Below are 26426 nucleotides of genomic sequence, written 5' to 3'. Positions count from 1 at the left end.
TTGTCTGCAGGCAGAGTTTGCAGAATCTGCACAGTTAACAGAATACACACAGTATGCCTGAGTATATCATTGTGCAGTGAAATTAGAAAATGAGCACAACAGTACAAGAGGAAATTGGGGATAAAACAGGAATGGTCACATCACTGGTTTGGAATCATTTTCGATAAACAAAAAAATACTAATAAAATAAGACGTCTTAAAATTCTCACTACATTTCATTAGTAGATACAGAATGAACAAGATATTTCTGTATGTAACCTGCTAAAAAGTAAACCCAGGTTTAGGTGATTTCACATTAATTATAATAGGTGTGACAACAACAAAAAACTAAATGATGAAAATGAACAGTGAGATGTTTCTCTAAATGTGCATACTTACATGATAACCAGGTTGTTTCACAGTTTCCCCCATTTAACACTACAGCTGGAAAAAGTTTCAATAAGATTCAACATGGTGTTATTTCTTAACCACTTGAAAGATACTTACTGGACTCGTGAGATGAATTCATGAAGGCTGAGCCTGGACTTCCGCCCTGCATAAGCTTCTGTTAAAGTGGGTCTTCTGAATCATCCATGAGTTGGACAGCAAAAGGACGAATAGGTAGATTAAAAGGCCTCAATGTGGAGTTTACCTGTGAAATATGCACAAAAACATGTTGAATCATTTTGCAGCACTTACTGAGTCTTGCATTTAAGCAGCAGGCACCTAATCAGCGTTATAATAACTGTTGAAATCTTTGTAAGCTCTAACAACATTAAGATCAGAAAATGTGTAGATTAGCCTGTTCCTTCAAGCTGCTACAACAGAGAGCAGATAACAGGAAGCTGAACACAAGTTTACAGTACAACAAAAGGTCTGTTAAATCTTCTTATGAAATCAATATGTATCAGTCATGGAAAGTGCTGAACCAGGAAATATGTCCACTAAGGTAAGATTCTACCTTTCTATCCAGAATACAAACACTACTGTTAGTAGCAAAGCTAAACATGCTAACTGCTATTATAGGATGCAAAAGACAGATTTTTGTTATGCTTCCTCTACTATCATTTTTACAGTTTTTATTTTTATCTTTAAAATTTTACTAAAATTGTCAGACTGCCCCAGGACAGCTGTGGCTACTAGCCAGTAGCTTGTCACCAGCAGTAATAAGCCAGTGAATGACTGAATGTAGCTTAAAGCGCTTTGGGATTCTCTGGACTTGATATAGTGCTATGCAAGCACCATTTAAAATCCCTCTTAACTCCAGAGCTGTAAAACATCAAATGTTATGCAGATAGTGTAACATAACTTCTGGTCCTATAGACTCCTGCATAGTTGCAATAAATTACACAATGATTAATGGTAAATCAGGACTTTTAAATAATTTTTTTGATGATGTTGTTTATTCAATAGTGACTTAGAGCAAAAAAGCATGTGATCTTGTGATATGGCACCCTTCTACCTCTTCAGTTAAGCAAAAACAAGTTAGTGAGCAATAATCTTCCATAATTCAATGAAGTTTCATTTTTTATATAAAGGTAATTTTGTAGATTTTCAGGAATGCAGATAAGTTTTATTTAGCTATACACTCACTGGTCACTTTATTAGGTACACCTGTCCAACTGCTCATTAACGCAAATGTCAAATCAGCCAACATGGCAGCAACTTAATGCATTTTGGCATTTAGACATGGCAGAAAGGTGATTTAAGTGTCTTTGAACATGGTATGTTGCAGGTGCCAAACGGGCTGGTCTGAGTATTTCAGAAACTGCTGATCTACTGGGATTTTCACGCACAACCATCACTAGGGTTTACAGAGATTGGTCTGAAAAAGAGAAAATATTCAGTGAGCAGCAGTTCTGTGGACACAAGTGCCTTGTCAATGCCTGAGGTTAGAGGAGAATGGCCAGACTAGTTCAATCTGATAGAACGGCAACAGGAACTCAAATAACCACTCGTTACTATCGAGGTATGCAGAAGAGCATCTCTGAACGCACAACACATCGAACCTTGAGGCAGATGGGCTACAGTAGCAGAAGACTACACCAGGTGCCACTCCTGTCAGCTAAGAACAGAAAACTGAGGCTACAACTTGCACAGGCTCACCAAAATTGAACACTAGAAGATTAGAAAAACGTTGCCTGGTCTGATGAATCTCAATTTCTGCTGTGACATTCGGATGGCAGGATCTGAATTTAACATCAACAATATGAAAGCATGGATCCATCCTGCCTTGTATCAATGGTTCAGGCTGGTGGTGGTGCAATGGTGTGGGGGATATTTTCCTGGCACACTTTGGGCCCATAGGTACCAATTGAGCATCGTATCAACACCACAGTATACCATAAACGAGCCAAACTTATTGCTGGAAATGCGGACCAGACTCTAGCACCGGTCATACAGAGACCTAACAGTCCGTATCAAAGGGCCCGGAGAACCCCCCACAGGGTTCCCCAAGGTACACGGTTGAACTCTTTCTCCAAGTCCACAAAACACATGTAGATTGGTGAACTCCTATACACCCTCCAGGACCCTGCTGAGGGTGTAGAGCTGGTCCAATGTTTCACAATCAGGACAAAAACCAAACTGCTCTTCCTGAATCCGAGGTTCAACTATTCGACAGACCCTTCTCTCCAGGGCCCCTGAATAGACCTTGCCAAGGGAAGCTTAAGAGTGTGGCCCCTCTGTAGTACCCCTTTTTCAATACGGGTCCACCACCCCAGTCTGCCAATCCAGGGGAACCGTACCTGATGTCCATGCAATATTGCAGAGTCGCATCAACCAACACAACCCTACAACTTCCAGAGCGTTAAGGCCACCCCGGGCGCCTTGCCACTGAGGAACTCTTTGACAACCTCGGCAACATCATCGCGAATGATGGAGAGCCCGACCTAGAGTCCCCAGGCTCCACTTCCTCAATAGAAGGCATGTTGGTGGGATTGAGGAGGTCTTCGAAGTATTCTGCCCATCGGTCCACAACATCCTGAGTTGAGGTCAGCAGCACATCATCACCACTATAAACAGTGTTGGTGCTGTACTGCTTTCCCCTCCTGAGATGCGGGATAGTGGACCAGAATTACCTCAAAGCCGTGGAAGTCTTTCTCCATGGCCTCTCCAAACTCCTCCCATGCCCGAATTTTTGCCTCAGCAACCACCCGAGTTGCATACTGCCTGTACTGCCAGTACCCATCAGCTGCTTCCAGAGTCCCACAGACCAAAAAAGCCCAATAACACTCCTTCTTCAGCCTGACAGCGTCCCTCACCGAGGATGTCCACCAATGGGTTAGAGGGTTGCTGCTACGACAGGCACTGACAACCTTGTGGCCACAGCACCAATAAGCTGCCTCTACAACGGAGATGAACATGGTCCACTCGGACTCAATATCCCCTGGAACGTGTTCTAAGCTCTCCCATAGATGAGTTAAAGCTACGTCTAATGAGAGACTCCAACAAACATTCCAAGCAGACCCTCACAATATGTGAACCAACTCGCCATCAGGTTATGGTCAGTGGACAGCTTGGCACCTCTCTTCACCAGAGTGTCCAAAACATGTAGCCACAGATCCAATGAGATAATTAAGTTGATAATCGAATTGCAGCTGAGGATCTCCTGGCACCAAGTGCACATATAGACACCCTTATGCCTCAACAAGGTTTTCGTTGTGGACAATCCATGATGGGCACAGAAATCGAGTTCAGATTAGGGGGGATGTTCCTCCAAACCACACCCCTCCAGGTCTCACTGTCATTGCCAACGTGAGCGTTGAAGTCCCCCAGCAGAACAAGGGAGTCCCCAGGAGGGGCACTCTCCAGTACCCCCTCCAGTTACTCCAAAAAGGGTGGGTAATCTGAACTGCTGTTTGGCGCATAAGCATAAACAACAATCAGAACCCCTCCCCCCACTCATAGGCAAAGGGAGGCTACACTTTTGTTCACCAGGGTAACATGCCTGTACATCTTGGTGTACAGTCACCAAGATGGGGGGTACAAGTATGCCCACTCCTGCCCGGCGCCTCTCACCATGGGCAACTCCAGAGTGGAAGAACATCCAACCCCTCTCAAGGAGACTGGTACCAGAACCAGGTGCATGGCTCTGCACCTCAATGCAGAGCCATGCATTGAGGTGAGACAGACTATTTCTCGCCAGAACCTCTCAACCTCATACACTAGCTCAGGCTCCTGCCCCACCAGAGAGGTAACATTCCATGTCCCAAGAGCCAGCTTCTACAACCAAGGATTGCCAAGGTTCCCACACTCAGCCACTACCCATCCTACACTGCACCTGACCCCTTTGACCTCTCCCACAGGTGGTGAGCCCATGGGAAGGGGGACCCACGTCTCCTCTTTGGGCTGTGCTGTGTATAAGCTCATCCACCAGGCCCTCACAACGTGCCCTACCTCCAGGCCTGGCTCCAGATTTGGGCCCCAATGACCCGTGTCCAAGCAAGGAATCATTATTCCCAATGATTTTGCTCATCATAAAGAGTCTTTGGGCTGCACTTTGTCTGGTTCCTCACCTAGCACCAGTCATGGGTGCCTTGGGTGACCCTACAAGGGTCATAAAGCCCCAGAAGCACAAACAACTCCTAGGATCACTGGGACACTCAAACCCCTCTACCATGATGGAAGCCCCCTTATGGTTAGATATGTTGTTTTTACATGCATCTACAATCTAATAATGCAAATCTAGTTTCAAATGTTGCAAGTTAACATGTTTTCCTAGTTATTACATACTGCAAAACAAACTAAGATTCAATTCAGTTAATTTATATAGCACCAATTTATAACAATGTCATCTCACAGCACTTTACAAAAAAATTATTTCAATTCAATCATAAATACATTCCAATTGATTCTAGTTACCAAACAGAATGCTCTATTGGTTATTCAAAGTAGTTTAAAAAGTTTCTGTCTAAATAAACCCAGCAGTTTGCATTGAGTCACTAACTTTCACTCTAGGATGAACACGTAGCGACAACGGTCTACTGAAAAAATAGTTTTCCTAGTTATTACATACTACAAATCAAGTAATCCATGACACACATGCAGTGCCTACTGCAATAAATATGAATTACAACAAAAATCTACTTTTAAGCAGGAGTTATGGTTAGATATGTTGTTTTTACATGCATCTACAACCTAATAATGCAAGTCTAGTTTTAAATGTTGGAGATAAATTGCAATTAACTATTTTAATACAAATCATTCTTGATTTCACACTCAGCAGCGTATCTTAGTAAATATACAAAGAAAGTGGACTGATTTGTATATAAATGTTTGATATGTATACAAACAAATTTAACTTGGTAGATTTCAGCACTGATCCCTGAACATAACTTTTTTGTGATTTGTGTTTGGTTTATTGCAAGATTCTAAATTGCAAAACAAGATGTACCCTGAAGCTTACTGGAGATCCCCTGGTCCTCTGGCTCCATCTACTGCTAAAGTAATGATATGGTGAAGAGGAAGGATACATGGAAAATTGACAAACATCGACATCCTGAAAATAAATGTACACCCTCCTTGAGTATATTAAAACACACACAGATAGCCTAGGTGCAATGTAAGGCTCTCAGACTAAACTCTGGTCAGAACTTCTTAAAGCTCCTATCTCCCTAAGGTTTTTCTATCTGGATCATCATGTCACCTTGATCCAGTATTTGCAGACATCTTACTGCAGTTAACTTACGTACTCTGACTTGGTGCACACATTAACAGTCTCCTGCTCTGCATACTAACTGTGTTGCCTTTATGGCATTAAATTGTCTTTTTAACATTTTTCTCATTAAACAGGGTTACATTTTTAGTCTACATTTATTTTCTATAATGTATTTTTGACAAACTGCAAATAGAATTGTTGACATTATTGACAACAAAATTTGAGATTTCAAACATATAAAACAGTCCACATTTTATATTTTGTCAATCATGAACAATCCAAGAAAAAACTGTAACAATGGGCAAAGTGACAGCCATTTACCCTTTTCACACAAGTTTATATAATGCGGGGTCTGCAGCCTGGCTCTTTGGACTGTGAAGGTTGCAGACCCCTGATCAAACTTTCAATTATATAAAGATAATGAGACACCTCAGTAACTCGACAAATAAATTGTTTTTTACATTCTAATTCCAATTAGCAGTAATTCTGAATGTATCTCATAGCACTGATTTACAGATGGTCACATTCACCTAAACAAAGGTTAATACTAACAACTGTTTGTTTTGGGGCTTTATCAGAGTTTCTTCAATTGTTGGAGCAATTTTTATATAACATACGGGGCGCTTGAGAAAGATTTACCAAGATGGGATATGTTATCTGTATATTACATAAAACCAAAATTCCAGGACAAAGGACAAATAGTGAGTCTTTTTAAAAGATGTAAAACTCTCAAGGGTTAAGGCCAATCTAATGTGCATTGACAGGCTGTCCCAGAGTCTAGAAAACCCAAAAGCTCTGTCACATTTCAGTCTTCAATTTAGTATTTTGGGATTTCGACCAGTAGCTAGTAACCAGACCTGAGCATTCTGGCTGGATTATACTAATTCAACAATTTGGACACATACTCTGGCATTTAAAAACCGACATTTAAAAACTGACAACATTTTAAAATCAGTCCTATAGTACCAGAAGCTAGTATTGGTGATATGTGATAATGTTCTCACTTACAGATGAGATGCTGGGTTGCTGCTTTCTGAACTAGTTGCAGAGAATTAATTATTTTTAATTTTTGTCAATCCCATAGTAAAGTGAATCACAATAAACCAGATGTGATTATATAGGGGCATAAATCACTCTCTCCAGATCCTTGAGAAGGAGGTAACCTTTGACCTTGGCAATAAGTCTGAGTCGGTAAAAGCTTGACTGGTCCTAGGAGACCAGAGTCTCCTAGGACCAGAGTCTCTAATCATATTTATGATCACTCATACTTATGAGTGATCATAAATATGACTGTACCTGAACACAATGATGTGCTTTGTTATCATTTATATGTTAAGAATTACAAGTCATCTAGGTTTGAATCTCACTCAAGCAGTCCAGCAACTATACTATGGTTATTAACAATCACCCTCAGTGGTAGTGTCATAAACACAGCACTGGATCCAAGATGGAACGTTGGAGCACTTCAAAAGAAACAGGAATTGTAGCTAAGGAGAAATCACCTAAGGGGTTTAGTAAGATTCAGTCCATCAAAGTAAGATTCAGTCCATCAAAGCATGTTATCCCTACTCTCAAGCTACCTTTATGATTTATTCTGTATCTTTAAGTACAATAACTTACAATAATGTTGACTAAGTATGTTCCACTGTGTCAGAAGGGACACATTATTTATTTTAGAACACATTCAAATCCCTGGTCACTGTATACTGTGTTTTATGTTGCAATAGTTCTCAGTATAATCTGCTGCCAAACTGCTCCATTAGCCTAATGACCTAATGACATGACACCAAACTCATGTTGGGAAGAAACACTGCAGCATCTTTTTTTCTCCTGAAGTACCCAGAACTGGGAATTGGTCCTCTTTCTGCTTCTCTACCACCTCCTCCTCTTCACACCAGCATTTCCCAAAATACCTGGCCCCTCCCATTCTGCAAGAAGAGCAGGAAGTGCTGCCTGGCAACTGGGGGTCTGGCTGCCATGGTAACAGTTCACCTGAACACCTCCTCCCTAAACAAATAGCAAGTGTGAGCAATAGAGACCGGGAGGGAGCAGAGGATTTAGAGGTAATTTCCCTGCTGGTCCTCCTGTTTTTGGATAGTCACAAATCTAATGTAACGTCAGCCCCTCTGTGCATGTCCATCTTAAGATGCCAACAAAATACGTAACATACACGTAGGCCTACTGCTCTCCAAACACACACACATATACACACGCCCACACACCCGCACACACGCCCACACACACACTGCTGTTCTAGCTGTTCTTACATAAGTAATCTCAGAATTCATTTTACTCATTGGCCACACAGTTAAATTACTATTTTATAAGTAATGAAAACCCAGAATTTAGACTCAGAAATTAGAAATTTTTTAATACAAAAATGTATGGTATCATCATGTTATTGCTTAGACCAGGGGTGCCCAAAGTCGGTCCTCGGGGACCGGCATCCTGCATGTTTTAATTCTCTTCCTGGTGGTACCAACAACCTTTTCAGCATGTCAATGTTCTTCTTAGGCCTTGTAATGAACCATTATTGGATCCAGGTGAGTTAAACCAGGGAGAAAACTAAAACATGCAGGATGCCGGCCCTCGAGTACCAACTTTGGGCACCCCTGGCTTAGACAATCATGTGGAAGTCTGATGATTTGACAGTCGGCTACACTGTAACAAATAGCTGTAAAAACTACATCATGAAAATACAGTAAGGTGGCTGGATGTTGAAAATAAAGCTCCTTACTGTGATCTGAAATGCGAATAGAAAGTATATAGGATGTGATTGGACTGCTGGAAAATTTACAGCTGTACTATAAATTTTATATGTACAGTTGCATTGTGGAATGCTTACCGGCTGGAGGCGTTCAAGGGCTAGAGGGCCCGTGAATGGCTAGAGGGTCGTTCACGGGTCATTGTTTACCCGGTGAAAGAATGACTTTCACTGGGTAAGTACTTTTTAAAAAACATCGTATTGCAGTTTTGTGTTTGTTTGAGGATGACAATATTTTTTATGTGGTTATATTGAGCTACTCTCGCTTCCATAACGTTGTTGGATAAAGCTAATTTTGGTTATTTCTCAGCTAATATTATGTGCAACACAGGTGCTTTTTAGCTCAGTTTTGATAATATTTTTCACCCAGAAAATGCAGATGGCTATATTCTGGTCTTTCTTATTTATATAATGTATAGTGCTTTTTGTCACCAACTGTGTGTGTAACGCGTTTCGTGTGCTGAGGAGCAAACATAATCCACATTTTGACTGATCTGAATCCCACATCAAGTTCTGGTTCACCTACTGTCTGTCTGTTTGCCGTTCCTCCAAGCCAGTTCCCAGCTGCCCAAAAGAAGCATGTCCTTGATGAATACCTGGATTTCAAACAAGTGCTCAGTACATCCAAAGTTCTCTCTCTGCTTCCCCATCGATTGTATGACTGTGCCATAGATCTTCTCCATGGTGTCCTGTTGCCATCCAGTCATCTCTTAAATCTGTCCTATCCAGAATGTGTGACCATGAAAAAGTACATCCATTAATCTATGAATACAGGTAATATCTACTACTTATCTTCACTTCTGAGAGCAGGCTTCCTTTTGTTGGTAAAAATTGGGTTCCTTGAGCCCTGTGTTGATCACAGGGGGCTCAACCAGATAACAATCAAAAATAAACCCCCTTTACTTCATCTTCTCTGCTTTTGAACCGGTCCATGAAGCCACCATCTTATCCAAGCTCGATCTACACAACGTCAATCATTTAGTCCACATATGCCAGGAAGTTGAGTGGAAGACTGCCTTTCGGACCCCACTGTGTGAAATGCACCTGTAGTTTTTCAAAATCTCATCAACGATGTCCTCTGTGACTTTCTCTATCAGGAAATACCACATGAAACACACCCACCTCACCCTTTAATGCCTCTTGGGAAAAAAATGATCTGAAAGCAGAAAAATGTGAGTTCCACAAACCATCCGTTATCTTTTTGGGCTAAATTTTTGAGGGCAAACAGGTATGCAAAAACCAAAGCTTTTCAGGGATGACTGGATTGGCACATTTCCAACAACCATGAACAATTGCAATGCTTTCTAGGATTTGCTAAGTTCTACCACCGTTTCATTAGGAACTACAGCCAAACAGCAGCACCCCTTACATCTCTCACTTCAACCAAGATCACCTTCATCTGGACCCTGGATGCCGACAAAGTCTTCCTTGAAGTCAAGAAGAGATTCTCTGAAGCGCCAGTCCTTGTTCAGCCTGACCCCCACCTTTAGTTTATTTTTGAGGTGGATGATTCTGACTTGGGGGTTGAAGCTGTGCTGTCACAAAGATTTCCTGTTAATAACTAATTATACTGAACAAAAATATAAACACCCCATGTTAAATATTGTTGCCATGTGGAGTTAACAACTGTAAATGAGCATTTGCTGACATTTTATTGTACAAATATAATATTTATCTTAATTTGTGTATAATTTTTAATCCAACTTGCTGTTACTGAGCATTACTGAGTTGTTTTTTTACTCAGTGCATGGGTGGGGCATGTCCAGTGGGTGATCAGACAAAATGAACAACAGCTGGACAATCCTTGGACTGGGGACAATAAAAGGCCACCCCTAAATGTCAAATTTTGTCACAAGTCATAATGCCTCAGATGTTGCAAGTTATGTAGGAGCGTGACATTGGCAAGTTGGATGCAGAGATGTCCACCAGAGCAGTAGCTGCACAGCTCAATGTCCATTATTGGACTAACGGCCATTTAAGAGTTCGTTTTCAACAGACTGGCACGACTGTAAGTTGTTCAGTGTACATCCTTGTTCTTTTTTCTCTCACTGTCTTTCTCTCACAGAAAGCAAATACAATGTAGGTGATTGTTAACTTCTATGTTAACTCCGAGGATAAAGCCCTGGCTCTCGTCCTTTCACCCATCTGTTCTGTTGGAGTTTTCACATAGGAAATCAAAGGCATCATCACTGAAGCTCAACTGAATGATCCTGGTACTGGCCTCCCTAACAAAATCTACTTTCCCTCCTGAATCTGTGCCCGACTCATTCATCGGGTTCACTCAGTAAAATTCTCCTTCCACCCTGAAATCAGCCAAACCATCGCCCTCATCAACTGGAACTTCTGGTGTTCATCCATCCATAAAGACAAAGAATATGTCCCTTGCTTGTCATGTCTGCAACTGCAATAGAACCGGCAATCAATCATTTTCTGGACTCCTTCAACCTCTCCCCATTCCCAAACAACCTTGGTCTCATATTACCATTTTGACTTTGTTACTGGATTACCACCATCCAAAGGTATGATCACCAGTCTTACCAACATTGTTCGTTTTTCCAAAGCCTGGCAAATATTTCCCCTCAGAAAATCTTCCACTTCCTTCCAAACTGCTCAACTACTGGTCAAACATGTTTCATCTCCACAGCATTCTCCATACTGTCCTATCATGACCACCAGTTCATCTCTCAAGTCTGGAAACAGCTCTGCAAAGCCTTCAACACCAAGGACAGTCTTACTTCCAGTTTCCATCCACAATTCAATGGTCAAACTGAACACATGAACCAAGAACTAGAATCCACTTTACATTGCTTCACCGCCACAAGTCCTTATGACTGGGTTGATGGTGCTCATAACACTCACACCTTACCAGCCACTGGTTTTCCGTTTGAAGTCTCCCTAGGTTACCAGTCTCCTCTGTTGTCTTCTGACAAGCAAGAAATTTTAGTCACTTCTGTGCTCTGCCTGGTGGCGATTGCTGATGGGGTTGTTGTAAATAATTTGGTTTGTGATGTCCTTGTGTGGTGTTAGGTTTATCAGAAACCACTCAAGGGTGTCATGGAGCACCTAGGCTCATTTAATGTCCAGCAGGTGTGCTCTGGCACATGCATCCCATCAAGATTATCAGCAGGTGGGATAAGAAGAGCTGACTCCCAGACCTTCGACACCTGAGTGTTAGCCCTATGTGGTTTCTATGCTCACCTGGGTTACATGCCTAAGCTCTCCTGGATTCCCTCGCTCATACCTTCAAACAAACTTAGATTTTCCGTCCATCTGAATGTTGAATGAAATTGTGTGTGGGGTCTTGCTCCTGCTGTGGGCTGTACACACACACTACACAATCACACCTGATATACCTATGATTTTTTATCATCATGTGTGGTTTCTCAGATTTTGAAAATCGGCCAACAATTTTAAAATCTGGCTGTGTGAACCAGGCATAAACAGCATTCCACATTCTTAAATGTCAACTAACAATCCGAATAGTATGCTACTCAACAAATAAAAAGCTAACCCCAAAATGCTGATATTTAAAGTTTGAAGGGCAGGGACAGTGTTGCAGCCTTTTTTTTATCCCAATCTCAAAGCATTTCAAAATTCTCTAGAATTATGCCAAGAAGAAACAAAAATTCTTCAAGCTGCAATGTTGTGCACGACAGTGCAGAAGAATTTTGAAGAATTTTTGTTTCTTCTTTTACTTTGAGACAGTTGTTATGTTGTGTGAATGTGACAACAAGATGTTTTGCAAACAGGAGCAGCTGACTGGCATATCAAAAGCTCAAATAATACTTGAACTTTGACTCTAATTTTCAGAGGAGTTAAAAAGGAGACTTCATGGATAGCTGGACCAAAGAAATGAGAGAGGACAATACCCTTATGGTCATCAATCATAATGGGTAAGGAACATATCGCAACTCTATCTCTCTGCTCAGTTTTTGACCCAGAAGGCCACACAGATTTAAATAGGAGTGGCAAACGCACTGCTTTTGGTGAAGAATAATAGGGTACCCAAGTACCACAGTGGTGGACTCTAGTTATTCTAGTACATAGATGATATGAGACATTTTATATCCTGGTAGGGTAAATTAAGTATTTTGTACTGAAAAATGCACTTCTTACACTGGCTTCAGAGCAAAGAAGGTTTTGGTTAAGATGCATAAATTATGCCATCAAACTTCCTGCTCTACAAAACGCTTTAATCCAGTTGAAGGTTTTATGTGTACAGAATTGCATCGAAAATGATTCCCACCTGTCACAAAGATGTTGCAGTGATGATGCTACCATATTTTTAAGGATTCAAATATTGTGGCAATTACAGTGGTCTTTGAAGACCTTTTTGTATTCACTAAATAGCCATCAATCATGAGCAACCTAGCAGCTAATTGTACCAAATATCTAGCAAATCTGCAATAATGCAGATTTGTATTTATTATATATGTATTACAAGGGTTTATGCCTTACTTAGTTCAATGACTAATCTTTCTCTAAAGCATTAATGTGCACAACTAGATGCTTTGTCTGGGACATACATTTCTTCGTCACATCATTTAATAAAGGTCAGTAGTCAAATTTTGTTAACCTTTCGCTACTTGCGAAAACACAAGAAATGCTGTCAGTGCTGAGTACATCATACCAAATGCTAAGAAGACAGACAGTTAAACATCTGTTCATTATTATAGCAGATAATGGCCAATGAAAGAGTAAACTTTTGTTAATATCTCTTGTCATATGCCATTGTTCATTCCACTGGTATTATCTTTAAGTCTGATCTTTATTTATACGGATGATCCTACTGAGACAAGGGTTCATTCTGAAGTAATACCAGTAATAGGATTTAACAGGTACAAAAATGTGGGTTGATACCAATATTAACATTGCTGTTATGGCCGCTTTCTGATATTTAGTGAATTCATATATATTTATGACATCATAAAATGACCACACCATTGACATAGCTTCTCTGCTACAGTTAAAACACAACCCTAAAACCTGCTGTATATAAGTTTTGAAAAAAACAAACTTTTTTTTTTTTACATATTTGTTGAAACATATATGTCGTGACAGTATGAGACACAGTCCTCCGCATCCTCCCGCACTGGGAGGATGCGGAGGACTGATGCCAACTGATGAGAAAAGCACCACTCATGGACAAAAACAGCTAATCAGAACCAGGAGAGGGGTCTTAGCACTGTCAATCAACCTCACGTACGCACTGCTCAATGTGCTGATGGTGGAGAAACAACTTACTGTTACAGGAAAACTGTTTATCCACCGTCATCAGTGGCCATGCTAACTAGTTTGAACATTCACGACAGAATCAGTAGAATCATATATTCTAATTCATCCTAGTTGTCACACAGTAGGAAGGGTAAAAGCGCACGTGGGATCAGTGTGAGCCCCACTGGGACGTGCCTGGGGTAAACTTGTGGGGTCTAAAGGATTGTGTCTTTCAAGATCAAAGGAGGGTAAAGCAGTCAGACAAGGAACAGAAAATGTAATCTGCAAAGTATGTGGAAGAGAGGAAAACACAAGCAATTTGTTTTACCACCTTAAACAAAGTATGGACTTGAATACCAGAAATTCCAAGCGATACTGCTGACTATAAGTTCCAGTCACAACACTGGGAAGAAAAGGCAGTGTAGCTGTAACACAATAACTTATTAAAGTTATTGTATATTTTTCACTTATTTATTTATGTTTGATTTAACCAGGTAGATATCATTGAGCTTAAGCTGCTGCCTGTCATTGCCAATGTTGTTTTTTTTGCATTTAGAAATGCAAAATAAAAAAAGAAGGAAAGCGTATTTTCTGCAGGTAAAAACAACACTCTGTTCAAGTTCTCCTTGTCTTCAGACAAAGTACTGCGCAACTTGTGATGAAAAAAACAAACAAACCATTGAATGCTTCAGGTAAAAAGAGGTTCAGTTTGATATTTTGTTACTAATGATGGGAATAAAAGTTTAATGTACAGATAGATGTTGATGTGTAATATTTTTTTAAAATGTCATGTTTTATGTTTAGATACTATAAAAATTGGCATTTAATAATTATGAGAAAAAAAACCTGTGGACCACTGGAGATAGTCACCAGCACATCTCACAACCCCACTAGGTATAAGCATGTCTTAAATGGATGGAGGGAGGTTAAAAAGTTTGGTAGCACTTTGACAGGATGTGCATAAGACTGACATGACACTGTCATAAATATGACTTAACATTTGTCATGAACATGAAGGAGGCTTTATGAATGTTTATGACTGTTGTCATGAACTGCCAACTTTGCCTTATGTTTTTATATGACACTTTAATACAAAGCTGGCGCTTTTAATGGACTTTCAATGCAACTTTTAGAGTAATTTTGCATTAAACTTGTCATTATTTACCGAATGACACTTCATGACATTCGGTAAATAATGACACCGAATGACACTTCATGACAACAGTCATAGACATTCATAAAGACTCCTTCATGTTCATGACAGATGTTAAGTCATATTTATGACAGTGTCATGTCAGTCTTATGCACACCCCGTCAAATAAAGTGTTACCAAAGGTTTTTATCTAGGGACGTGCTCTCTGGGGGGAGAGAATTAGTATGTTTAAATCAAAAACAAAGATTGTTGGGGGAAAAAAACACAAGAACTAGCATACCAAGAAATATGGAAAAACCAATAAGAAATAACCAAGACTGAAATTAAATCAAACTAAAAACCCAAACACCAGTGGACCATAACAAAAGGAGAGTAAACATCTGTGCACAGGGCTAAATATGTTATTTTCAGCAGAGTTTCTCCACAAATATCGTGGTTTACCAAATATTACATCCAAACTGTCCTTTGCCATTCCAATATTGCACACATCTGTACTCCAAATATGTTACAAATAACAGATATTTTATCTTGACCGTTCTTTGCCATTGCAACACAATGATAGTACGATGGCTAGAAAATGTGCTGCAGCAGTAGCTTAGGAGTCTTTTGCTCAATTGAAGCTAATTTAACTTTAGAATTGTTGTCCTTCAAGAAGGTAAAACAGGTCTTAAATCTTTTTGCAGTCGCTGATAGATTTTCTTTTAGAATTGTCCTCTATCCCTAACATGTTGCTGCTACTATTATGTTTCATCTTGGTGATGGAGTTTTTTAGGTTGATGTTCAGGATTTATACTGAGACTGATTTACACAGTGGTGGACTCCAGTTATTCAGTATCTGAATATTGTTGATAGCATTGAATTTTAAATAGCGATATTAAAGTAAAACCAAGTAGCATATGGTTCCATATCACATTATGTACTACGTTGTCTGGGTTTATTACTTGTCCCATTAAAATATATTCAATTTTGTGGTTTTAACATGACTCATGTATCAAAGTAGTAGTGGACATAGGGCTGAGCAATATGGCTGAAAAATTATATAAGGGTTTGATATAAGTCGATATCAGCAATTATTAATTTGTTTGTTGTTTTAAATATCTGCAACACTGCCAAACTGGTGGCGTGACATTTTTTTGTTTTATGCACAATTTCCTCTCAAGCTGTTGCACTCTTTTTTCTACATTCACTCCAACCCATTCATTTTATTTTTAAGCAGTTATGAGGCACTGTGATGAAACACAAAATTGCTGTTGTTAAAGTGAATTGTTGCTAGTTTACCAATGAATGCAAAATAATTATATCATTATTACAACAAATAATAATAAAGTATTAACTATTTAATGAGTCAGCTGATGCCACCAACCTTGCTTAGCTGGCTGTGAGAGGTTGAGTGAAGAATGCCCTTCCTTGACCTACATCCCCCAGAATGCTGTGTGGTTCTGGATCGCAGTTTACTTAAATTAGGACATTCTATTGGACATGTTTTCTCGTTATATTGATCACGTGTCTATTGCAATATACATTATCAATTTATTGCCAGTCCTAAGTGGGACATGTATAATATATGTATAAACAATGGTTTCAGAAATTGGGACTTCCATCTTTAGAGTCAGTGAAACAACCTGGAAACAGGCTTTAAGTAAAGTATTAAAGCGTTTGTGCTTCTGTGTTAGATTCTTAGGCACCTCATTCATATATGCATGTGTAACCTACACTGTCTCCTTGAAGAAGTGATCTGGTAGCTGCACATCCTACTGATGCTAGTGACTGGAGACTGCGATCGATCACATGTTGGCTTATAATCAGCTCTAAGCCATCAAAAGAGTTAATTGCTCCCATCTGTTAGCTGCATGCTTGTACTGTAGATTCTGGTGGTTAACCTTTGGCTGTCAGTTGTTAGATGCATTATAGTTAGCTGGTGTCTCCACGGAAAGTTCCCAGAGCATGTTGCAACAGCAAACACCTGTGCTGTTACCTGGTTAATAGCTGGCTAGTTACTAGATCTGCCAAGTAAAAGCTTCTGTCCTTTAGCTAGCTGTAGCATTTCTGTGCACGCCAACACATTTAGTCTGTAGTCGCAGCCTAAAATGTCATTGCTTCCAACAGTAGTCAGAACAAACATTTAACTAGCGAAGCATATAGTAGAACGGCCACACGCATTCACGCTCGCACTCCCTCTTGGAGACCGCACAGTACCGTGAGTTTCGGCGGAGCTCAGGTCGCTTCCTATCGGATGCGGTCACTGCCGAGGTTCGGTGCGCGATCCCCCCGCCCCCTAACTCTCTCCGCCACCGCAGAATCCTGTGTTCCTTAAGGTGGCCACGGAAAGGTGTAATGCTAGTTGGCAGGATGCGTTTAACCTCCTACCATTTCACCTCCTCCATATTTACAGTCTTCGTTCCTTCTGCCTCGCGCTCTCTCTCCCACCAACAACAACATTATTGACGTCCTCCCCCTGCCACGTGACCAGTCTGCTGTGGTTAAAAATAGACTCGGTGCAAACCAATGGAGGAAGACAGACAGGGCAGAGATAGACAGACAGGCAGACAGACGGACAGACAGGCATACACCTACAGACAGAGGCGGATTTAGTCAGATAGTGGCCCGAATCAGAACAGAGGCACGTGACTGACCACCAACATAGTAATTCAATATTTTCAGCATTTTTGTTTCAGATCTACTCAATTCATTGTTGTTTATTGCTGGAAGCACAACTCTGCATCTAAATTTTATTTTCTGAAGATCTATTTCTGCTCTTGTCTCAAAGCATTGAGATCCATCCATCCATCCATTTTCTTACATCCTTGTCCCTACTTGGGTCCGAAGGGGAGCTGGCGCCTATCTCCAGCGAGACAACATTGAGGTCCATTCAACTTTTTCACATTGACATTTTTTAAAACTGCCTTGCTTTCTCTGGTCCAATACTGATAACTAGCACAATATTTACTTCTCGTGAATTTTACATGCAACAGTCTGCATACAGTATGCAAGTAGGTTGCTTAAATTTTTTCTAGTAGTTTTAGATTACTGAAATATCTCTCCCCATGAGCAACAGTCATAGGCAACATGCAAAATATACATGAAGCAATCCAGACTTCTTCAAGCTACAGTATATAACTTTAATAAAAAATATGGTTTCTCCATATTTGTTAAAGCTGTCATTATGTCGTGTTATGAGACAGATAATCTGTGAAAACAATCGATCTCCTTCACCTGCTCCTGAACTACTATTGCTAGCTAAAGTAATGCAACATTCTGACCAAAATAACCAATCAGAACCAGGAGGAGGGTCTTAGCGCTGTCAATCAACTTTATTCACTCACTGCTAAATGTGCTAATAGTGGAAAAAACAACTTATCATTACAGGAAAAATGTTTATCTGTTGTCATTGGTAGCTATGCTAACTGAAATAAAGAACAAGTAGAAGGATTAAATAAAAATAAACTATAATCACTAAAGAAAGCTTGACATAGACTCAGACATACAAGAATAACAGAACCGTACGTAACTAAAGAATAAACCTAACTAGAAACTCAATGAAGGGCTGAAATAAGAAAATAGAATAGAATAGAATAGAATTACTTTATTCATCCCAGCAGGAAAATTATTTCACAATTACAGCAGCATAGAGACAAGACACACAACATCCACCACTGAGTAGTAATTGTAGACAAGATAAAATAAGAATAAAATATGACATGCTGTCAATATAAAAAGCAGCTTAGAACAGACTTTGCAAGGATTCAAAATGCAGAACAGAATGTATATGTAAATATATGTACAGCAAGTGTGCCACAGTGCAGTTGTGCGAAATTGGACTGATTAGTGCAGAACAGTGATTTAGCTTTTATTGTACAGTGAGATGCCATGTGGCAGGAAGGATTTCCTGTATCTGTCCCTACGACAGCGGAGCTGGAGCAGCCTATGTGAGAAGGTGCTCCGCTGTCTGTCCACTATGTTGTGGAGAGGCTGCTGTTTATTGTCCATAATAGACAGAACCTTCTTCAATGTCCTCCTCTCCACCACAGTTTCCAGGGACTCCAGCCTTAGTCCCAGTACAGAGCCAGCTTCCTGATGATTTTGTCTAGTCTATTAGAGTCGCCGGCTCTGATGCTGCTTCCCCAACACACAGCAGCAAAGAAGATGGCACCGGCAACAACACTGTGATAGAAGGTCTCCAGCATCTTGCTGCACACATTGAAGGATCTCAGCTTCCTTAAAAAATAGAGTCTGCTCATCCCCTTCCTGCACACAGCGTCAGTGTTAGATGCCCGGTCCAGTCTGTTGCCAATTACAACTCCCAGGTATTTGTAATCCTCCACCTCCTCCACCACTTCCCCTTTGATCTTTAGTGGCCATGAAGGTATCTTCTTCCTTCTGAAGAAAGCAATAACAAGACAATTCTAATCACACTAAATAACCTCAAGTAATAAAACTGAAATGACCATGAAGGGCTAACCTAAAGTGAACTAAAACATAATGATAAATAAGATGCAAAACCAAACCCAAAAACCCAGAGTACTGACAGAGGCTAAGCAACACAGAATAAGAAGCTAACATCAAAACAACCCAAGACATAACAAAATTGTTGTAGGTTTATCTTTGTGATTTCAATTTATTATGCAGGAATTATAGATGGATGGATATTTCAGGATTCTTTCATTTTCCTTGTCTAAATACAGCAGTAATCCAGTATTATGTGTTAAATGCACTTTGTAAAGGAAACTGGGTTCCTCCCACCCCCTTTTATTTATAGCAGCTTCATGATTTATATATTTAAGAAGATAATAGAGAGAGAGGATGAAACATTTGAAGAGGGAGTTGAAGGACTTCTGACCTTCACATCTCAACGTATGCAACATGTTCAGCTCCACAGAGCCGCACCAAACAGGAACTCCCTTTTAAAAATGTGCAGAAAGCACCTGTAGAGCAGCACACTGTCTCTATGGCAACAACATAATTTTCTAGAATAGCCCTTCACATCTCTCTTACTCCCTGTTTTTGTCTGTCACTTCCTCCTTCCTCCTATTACACTCCATGGTTTTGCTTTTCTCGTCACATAATTCCTTGTTTCCTTTGCCACTTTCGTCCCTTTTGATCTCATCTTTCTTTTTCTATATTTCACCCTGATTTTCTTTTCATAATTTTTTCTATCATTCAACTACATGTATCTCTTTTGCAAGTTTATTTTTCTAAGACTGAAGATCTTAAATCTGTTTTCACTGATTTAATTTGTACCTATCTTTTCATACTATATTGTATTTGTGATGAAAACACACTGGGGAGCCATGGAATTGCAGTTTTTTATGGGCTACAGTGCGTCTTTCCATCAATATGAATAGTTTGCTAACATATACTGCTCCATCATCCCACCTCAAGACCCCTCTGATGTGTGATATTGCTTATGTTAGGGAAGAGGGAATGGGCACTGTAACGCTTGGGTTGTGTTTAAGGGAGGAGAGGAGGCGGCAGACTCATCAGGACTGTTAAAAACTCACAACCACACTGGTACTGGCAATTCCACAGTGTTGTCCTTTAATAAACACTCTCTTCACTAACCTTACAAAGCCTGGTTGAACGGCTGCTATATTATCAAACATGAAAATTAGCAGAGTCCAAACAACCCATAACATTACTAAAGGTTAGGGAGCCAACATGTCCGTCTCAGTCCATGTATCGATCTGTAGCACGTTTCTCCCACGCTCTCTACAGAGAAGCAGTGGGGCATACTTGTAACATCATTAGCATTACTAGAGTATCTTAAAGAGACACTACACAATTACGGCTGTTACAGCACCAAAGTGCTGCCACCAATCCTCCTGAGGGCAACTCTCCAAATGATCCGTGTCCACACCTTTAGAGCATCAATTGGAGGAAAGGACCCTCCAAACATCCCCAATAGAACAGCCTGTTTCTTTCCTGGGTGGGGCAGTTTGGGAGAACTCAGGCTAGCCGTGTGAAGTAATCCCATTGGCAGCAGCCCAGGATAGAGAATCTTGCCCGAAGTCACCTAGTTAGTAAAGTATGTGTAATATTTAATTTTAGTAATCCAGATGTTCTTGGAAGATTTCTGTTTTTAGGAAAAAGTGAACCAACAGAATCATGAAGAACATCATGATGCTGTTGATATTATCTCAGCAACCAACTGGGAAATTCATCTGCTCAAAGCACTGTTTGACCAAAGGTCAGCAGTGAGACAGGTTTGGGTAAAACATGGCCAAACTAAACATAGTTATACAAAAATGTCAAAAATTTTCCCAGAAAGATGAAAGAATGTTGTGACATTGAATTAAAACAATTTTCTGTCCTTGGTGAAATATTTTTCACATTTCCTCTGAATTGTGAAAGGGCTGCATAGTGGCACAGTAGGTAGACTTAGACTTAGACTGACTTTATTGTCATTTTGCGTGCACAGGGTGTATACAGAACGAAATTTCGTTGCATATGGCTCAGGACAATGTTTTGAGGTCCCAATGTTATGAGGTTACTCCAGAATAAAATAAAATACAGTATAAAATATGAATATAAATATGAATATAAAATATAAAGTGCAGGAATGACAGTAAAATAGAAGTTTTTTTAGCTATGTACATGTGCAAGGTATGAAGTGGAGACCAGTTTTTGAGTGCAGTCCAGTTAAGAGTTCAGCAGTCTGATGGCAAGTGGGAAAAAGCTGTTTCGGAACCTGGTGGACCTGCACCGGATGCTGCGGAACCTCTTTCCAGAGGGCAGCAGGAAGAACAGTCCATGGTGGGGGTGTGAGGGGTCACTGACGATGTTTCGGCCTCGGGACACGCAGCGCTGGGATGAAATGTCCTGAATGGAGGGAAGGGGGGCCCCAATCATCCTCTCTGCTGTCCGCACCACTCTCCTCACGTTCTTCCAGTCGGAGGCGCTGCAGCCTCCACACCACACAGAGAGGCAGCTGGTCAGAATGCTCTCTATGGTGCTTCTGTAGAACGTCTTGAGGATGGGCGGGGGCAGGTGTGCTCTTCTCATCCTCCACAGGAAATACAAGCGTTTCTGTGCCCTCTGGACCAGAGACGTGGTGTTCACAGTCCAGGTGAGGTCGTTTGTGATGTGCACCCCCAGGAATTTGGTGCTGCTGACCACCTCCACAGCCGAGCTGTTGATGAGCAGTGGAGCGTGGTTGGGCCAGTCCTTCCTGAAGTCGACGATCATCTCCTTCGTCTTGTCAACGTTCAGGATCAGGCTGTTGTCTCTGCACCAGTCCACCAGCTGCTCCACCTCCTCTCTGTAGTCCAGGTCGTTGTCGTCTCTGATGAGGCCCACCACTGTTGTATCGTCCGCGAACTTCACGATGTGATTGGTGGCGAACCTGGGGGCGCAGTCGTGTGTCATCAGAGTGAACAGCAGAGGGCTCAGGACGCAGCCCTGAGGGGAGCCTGTGCTGAGGGTGATGACATTGGAGGTGTGTTGTCCGATCCGGACTGACTGAGGTCTGTCGGTGAGGAAGTCTAGCAGCCAGTTGCGCAGGGGGGGGCTGAAGCCAGGTGTCCCAGTTTTCCTGCCAGATGCTGTGGGATGATTGTGTTGAACGCTGAGCTGAAGTCCAGTAACAACATCCGCATGAGTGTTCTCTGTGCAGGTAGCACTGTTACTTTGCAGCAAGAACGTCCTGGGTTTGATTCCCGCCCCGGGAAACTTTTTCTGTGCATGGCAGGTTCTCTCCAGGTACTCTGGCTTCCTCCCACAATCCAAAAAACATGGCTGTCAGGTTAATTGGTTTCTCTAAATTCTCCCTAGGTGTGAGTGTGTGTGTTCATAGTTGTTTGTCCTGTCTGTCTCTGTGTTGCCCTGCCCAGACTGGCGACCTGTCCAGGGTGACCCCGCCTCTCGACCGAAACATTAGCTGGACATAGGCACCAGCACCCCTCCTGACCCCACTAGGGACAAAGGTGTACAGAAAATGGATGGATTTCCTCTAAAGTCTACCTACTGTTTTATTGTGGTATTTTTCATATGCATGCTGTCTGTACACCTTTAATCTACAGTTTGCACAATTCTGTTTTACTATATAGGCAAAAGTGTATGATGGGTGATTGCTGATCACGATGTCTTGTTGCAGATTACACAAACGGATTTGCAGCCTGTGTGTGCAGCTCATCTCTTTCCTTCACACTGTGCAAGCGAGCAGCAGCAAATCCTAAGCATTGTGATGTGGAACTTTAACGCTCTGAGAGTGAATGGAAAAGTTTGCGTGTTGCGACGGAAAATTACCTCCGAGGTGAAGCACGCCAAAATGCATCAACACAACAGATCTAATATGACATTTAAAAAACAAGCACTTGATGGAGGATGACTATATTGAGGCTCACTGCAGGACAAAAAACATCCGGAGCGGCCAGAAAGCAGGTAAAGCAACGTACAACTACCAACACTCACCCGGATGAGAATGATGGTCAGAAAGCTAAACAAATAACCAAAAAACGTGCTACTGGTAGTAATATTTCACAGATGTAGCGCCGCTCTACCTCTACCCGGCAGTGAACTCTCACATCAAACGTCTATTTGAAGCTTCAGCACGTAACGTAAACAAACAAAAAAATATTTTACATATGTATTGAAACGTTTGCTATAGACAGATAATCTGGAAAGAAAAATCGATCTCCTCTGCTTCCTCCCTGTGTTCTGCAGAATTATTCGACCAGAAACAATCAATCAGAACCAGCATTAATCAGCTAATCATGCTATCAGGAAGTTTTGATATAGTAACTAAGGATTGGGTTTTTTTTTCAATGCAACCTGCATTTAACTTTGAGTGAATGTTTTCCTTTTTTATTATTTGATATAGACACTGTTATGGAATTTATTTGACTCGTGTATAATTTAGGGTACTGAGAACCTTGCAGGTTTTTCAGTTGTCCTTTTGACTGAATAGCTGGTATTGTGGCTTATAGTAAGGTGCGCTCTATAGTCTGGAAAATACGGTAACTTGCATTTTTGTCCTCACTCCGCTACCTACTCACCTCTCGTCTACAGTTTTCAGTGAACCAGTTGTTTGCAGCTTCCAGTCAGGAAAACCTACTCATTCACATTTACTTGTTTGTTCAATAAACTTTATTTACTTCTCATTTCGTCTCCTGAGTGTTCTGCATGTGGGCCAAAAACGTGACTAAAACCATGATACATTTAACAATTAAATTAACTGTGAAGTATACTGAGGAGGAAGCGGACCAGGTACTACATTCTCCTGTGTGCTTTTCCAGTTATGTCTGTGGTGTCCACCTTAGTCAGGTCAGTCTGTAAAGTAAAAACAAACAAAAAAAAAAGTGGACTTTACAAATTGTACAATTTCCATGAGCAGTGGACATTTGCATGATGCCATTTGAATCTGATTGGTTAAATGAAAGTTTCTATTTTCATTGTTATGAATAAAATTGATTACGAATTGGTGAAAGTGAATTCCAATGGCTTGATTCCGGAGGGCCTCACAACAGGCTGGAGGCGCATTTTGTGTACTATAAACACAGTACTACTAGTACAATTCACTATCAAATAAAGGCCAGTAGAGCCAATAAAAATGTTATACAGTTAAAGCAGTTGAAATGTGGGTTTCAAACTACCTTCAAGAGGACAAGAAAACAGGGAATTTTCAAATAAGCAAGGTGGGTGCACTTCACACACCTAGGAATGGTAAGGGATTGTAATCTGATCATTTTGTTTTCCTCTTTGTTTATATTTATAATACTCCTATAGGTTATATGATTGAATTTAATAAATTTTTTCGTACAGTGCCTTGACACGACATTGTGAATTGGCACTACATATATAAATTGAATGGAATTGAATCACCACAACCAATGAAATTTGTTGTTCTAATTGTGATCACATATTGCACCACAGGATGGATTAAGCTAAAAAAAATAACAGTGTCATGAAGTGTAGTGGTTGATGGACTCAACTGCAGTAGGCTGAGACATTGAGTGGATTTTAAAGATTCAACCAAGCATGAAAAAACAAAACCTAACAACAAAAACTATACAGAGAACGCAGAATGCCAGAGCAGAACAATAACAGAAATCAGGAACAACAGGGAAGTAACGGATTTAACATGAGGAACCAGCGAGGGCAGGGTAAGTGCTGGAACAATGGACCTGGGCTGATTAGCTAATGGAATGCAGGTGTGAGAAGAGAGAGCAGAAGACAGACTGAGGGTTAAGAGTGAGTGAGCGAGAGAGAGAGAGGGAGAGAGAGAGAAAGTGACACAGTAGCGAGGGAGAGCGTACTGGGGACTGGGAAGGGAATCTGACATTAAAAATAACTAGACATAAGAAACATAATAAAACTAGAGTAGTAGGGAATAACTAGTAAAAAAAAAAACTACAATAACCGAGAAAGGACTAAACAAAAATAAAAATAGAAACAAGGCTGATCTAACACATTTAAGAAACACAATAATGGATCTAGGATAAATTAATCTAAAACAACTTCTAAACAGAAGTGTGGCACATTCAAGGCCACACTGGCAGAAGTGTATCCTGTAGCTGAGTGGCCCCAAGCAGCTTCATTATTGCATTGGAAACACTGTGGCTAAATGGGGCATGAGATGTAATTAAAACTCATGAGTCAGTAATACAAAGAGAGCTGGAGAGATGAAAATCAACAAATAATCCATTAATACGTAACACATACGCACATAGCTAGAGCATTGGTGAGTCAGCCTCCTGTGAGTCACAGGAGAAATCAGAAATGTCATACAGAAAGAGCACTCACAAAAGGTTCACACACACACACTCTGTCTTTCTATCTTCACAAGGACGTTGTATTGACTTCCATTCAATTTTCATTATTTTCTATAGCTTAACCCTGACACCTACTTTAGGCCTAACCCTAAAAATAACCCATACTCAATTCACACCATAACCCAAAAACAGCACTTCTGTTGGGGCCCAGAATGTAGGCCCCATAAGAGTAGTCCACAACATATTTGTTAGGGAAATGGTCCTTACACACTATCAAATACATGGCCAAATACACACCTTTGTACTCCTATCCACACACACCAGCCTTTTCTGACATTATTGAACACAGCATAAACATCACTTCTCTCTCCATCCTATAATAGACCAATCAATATGAGAGGGTCAGATTTAACACACATGAACAGAAACCTGAACACTCCATTCTCCTGATTCACAAACAGCCTTCCACTCTTCAAACACAGGTACGCCTTTTCTTCTTTTCAGGGAAGCTTTTAACAACCAACACTTCTTCAACATTTAATGATAAAGAAAAGCTATTTTGTAATTTTCTATCTACTCTTTATGGTCTTTCTGTGCAAAACCCAAAAAGGACAGAGATACGGCTACTGCTTGATTAGAGTTCTCTTGACAAACTAAATTAAATAAGACTACAGCACCCTCAAGAGGACAATAAAACAGAGCGAATAATCCTGGTTGCTGTTCCTGAAATAAATTCCAAATAATACTTATTTTTTAATACAAATAACCTTTGATTTGACTGGATGTAAATGTGAAGATCCCATGTATGCTTAGGTTAATTCTCATTTTATTGCTAGTTTCATTAAAATGTTTATTTTTATTTTTTTACAGGTAAGCCTTTTTAACAGACAGGCCTACAACTAGAGAGCCTATGGACAATATTTTTAAAAATTATGCAACATTGTTTTGTGT

General features: G+C 40.5%; 1 protein-coding gene across 4 annotated transcripts in view; it reads right to left on the bottom strand.

The window, feature by feature from the left end:
* Window positions 1-17242, bottom strand: part of hdac5 (histone deacetylase 5) — a 64463-nt gene extending 47221 nt beyond the window's left edge. Inside the window, exons 1-2 of one of the 4 annotated variants that reach the window (XM_028022609.1) lie at window positions 17137-17242; window positions 487-631 (exon numbers count right to left, since the gene is read on the bottom strand). In XM_028022609.1, the coding sequence (XP_027878410.1) occupies window positions 487-538 (52 nt within the window). In that variant the 5' untranslated portion in view covers window positions 539-631; window positions 17137-17242. Of the gene's footprint in view, window positions 1-486; window positions 632-16132; window positions 16311-16965 lie in introns of those variants that run through there. The other 3 variants (XM_028022608.1, XM_028022610.1, XM_028022605.1) reach the window with 3 other exon arrangements.
* Window positions 17243-26426: the final 9184 nt, after the last annotated feature.

The sequence above is a fragment of the Xiphophorus couchianus genome, chromosome 7 (assembly GCF_001444195.1).
Source record: "Xiphophorus couchianus chromosome 7, X_couchianus-1.0, whole genome shotgun sequence".
Taxonomy (NCBI): Eukaryota; Metazoa; Chordata; class Actinopteri; order Cyprinodontiformes; family Poeciliidae; genus Xiphophorus; species Xiphophorus couchianus.
This window is presented reverse-complemented; position numbering and strand designations above follow the sequence as displayed.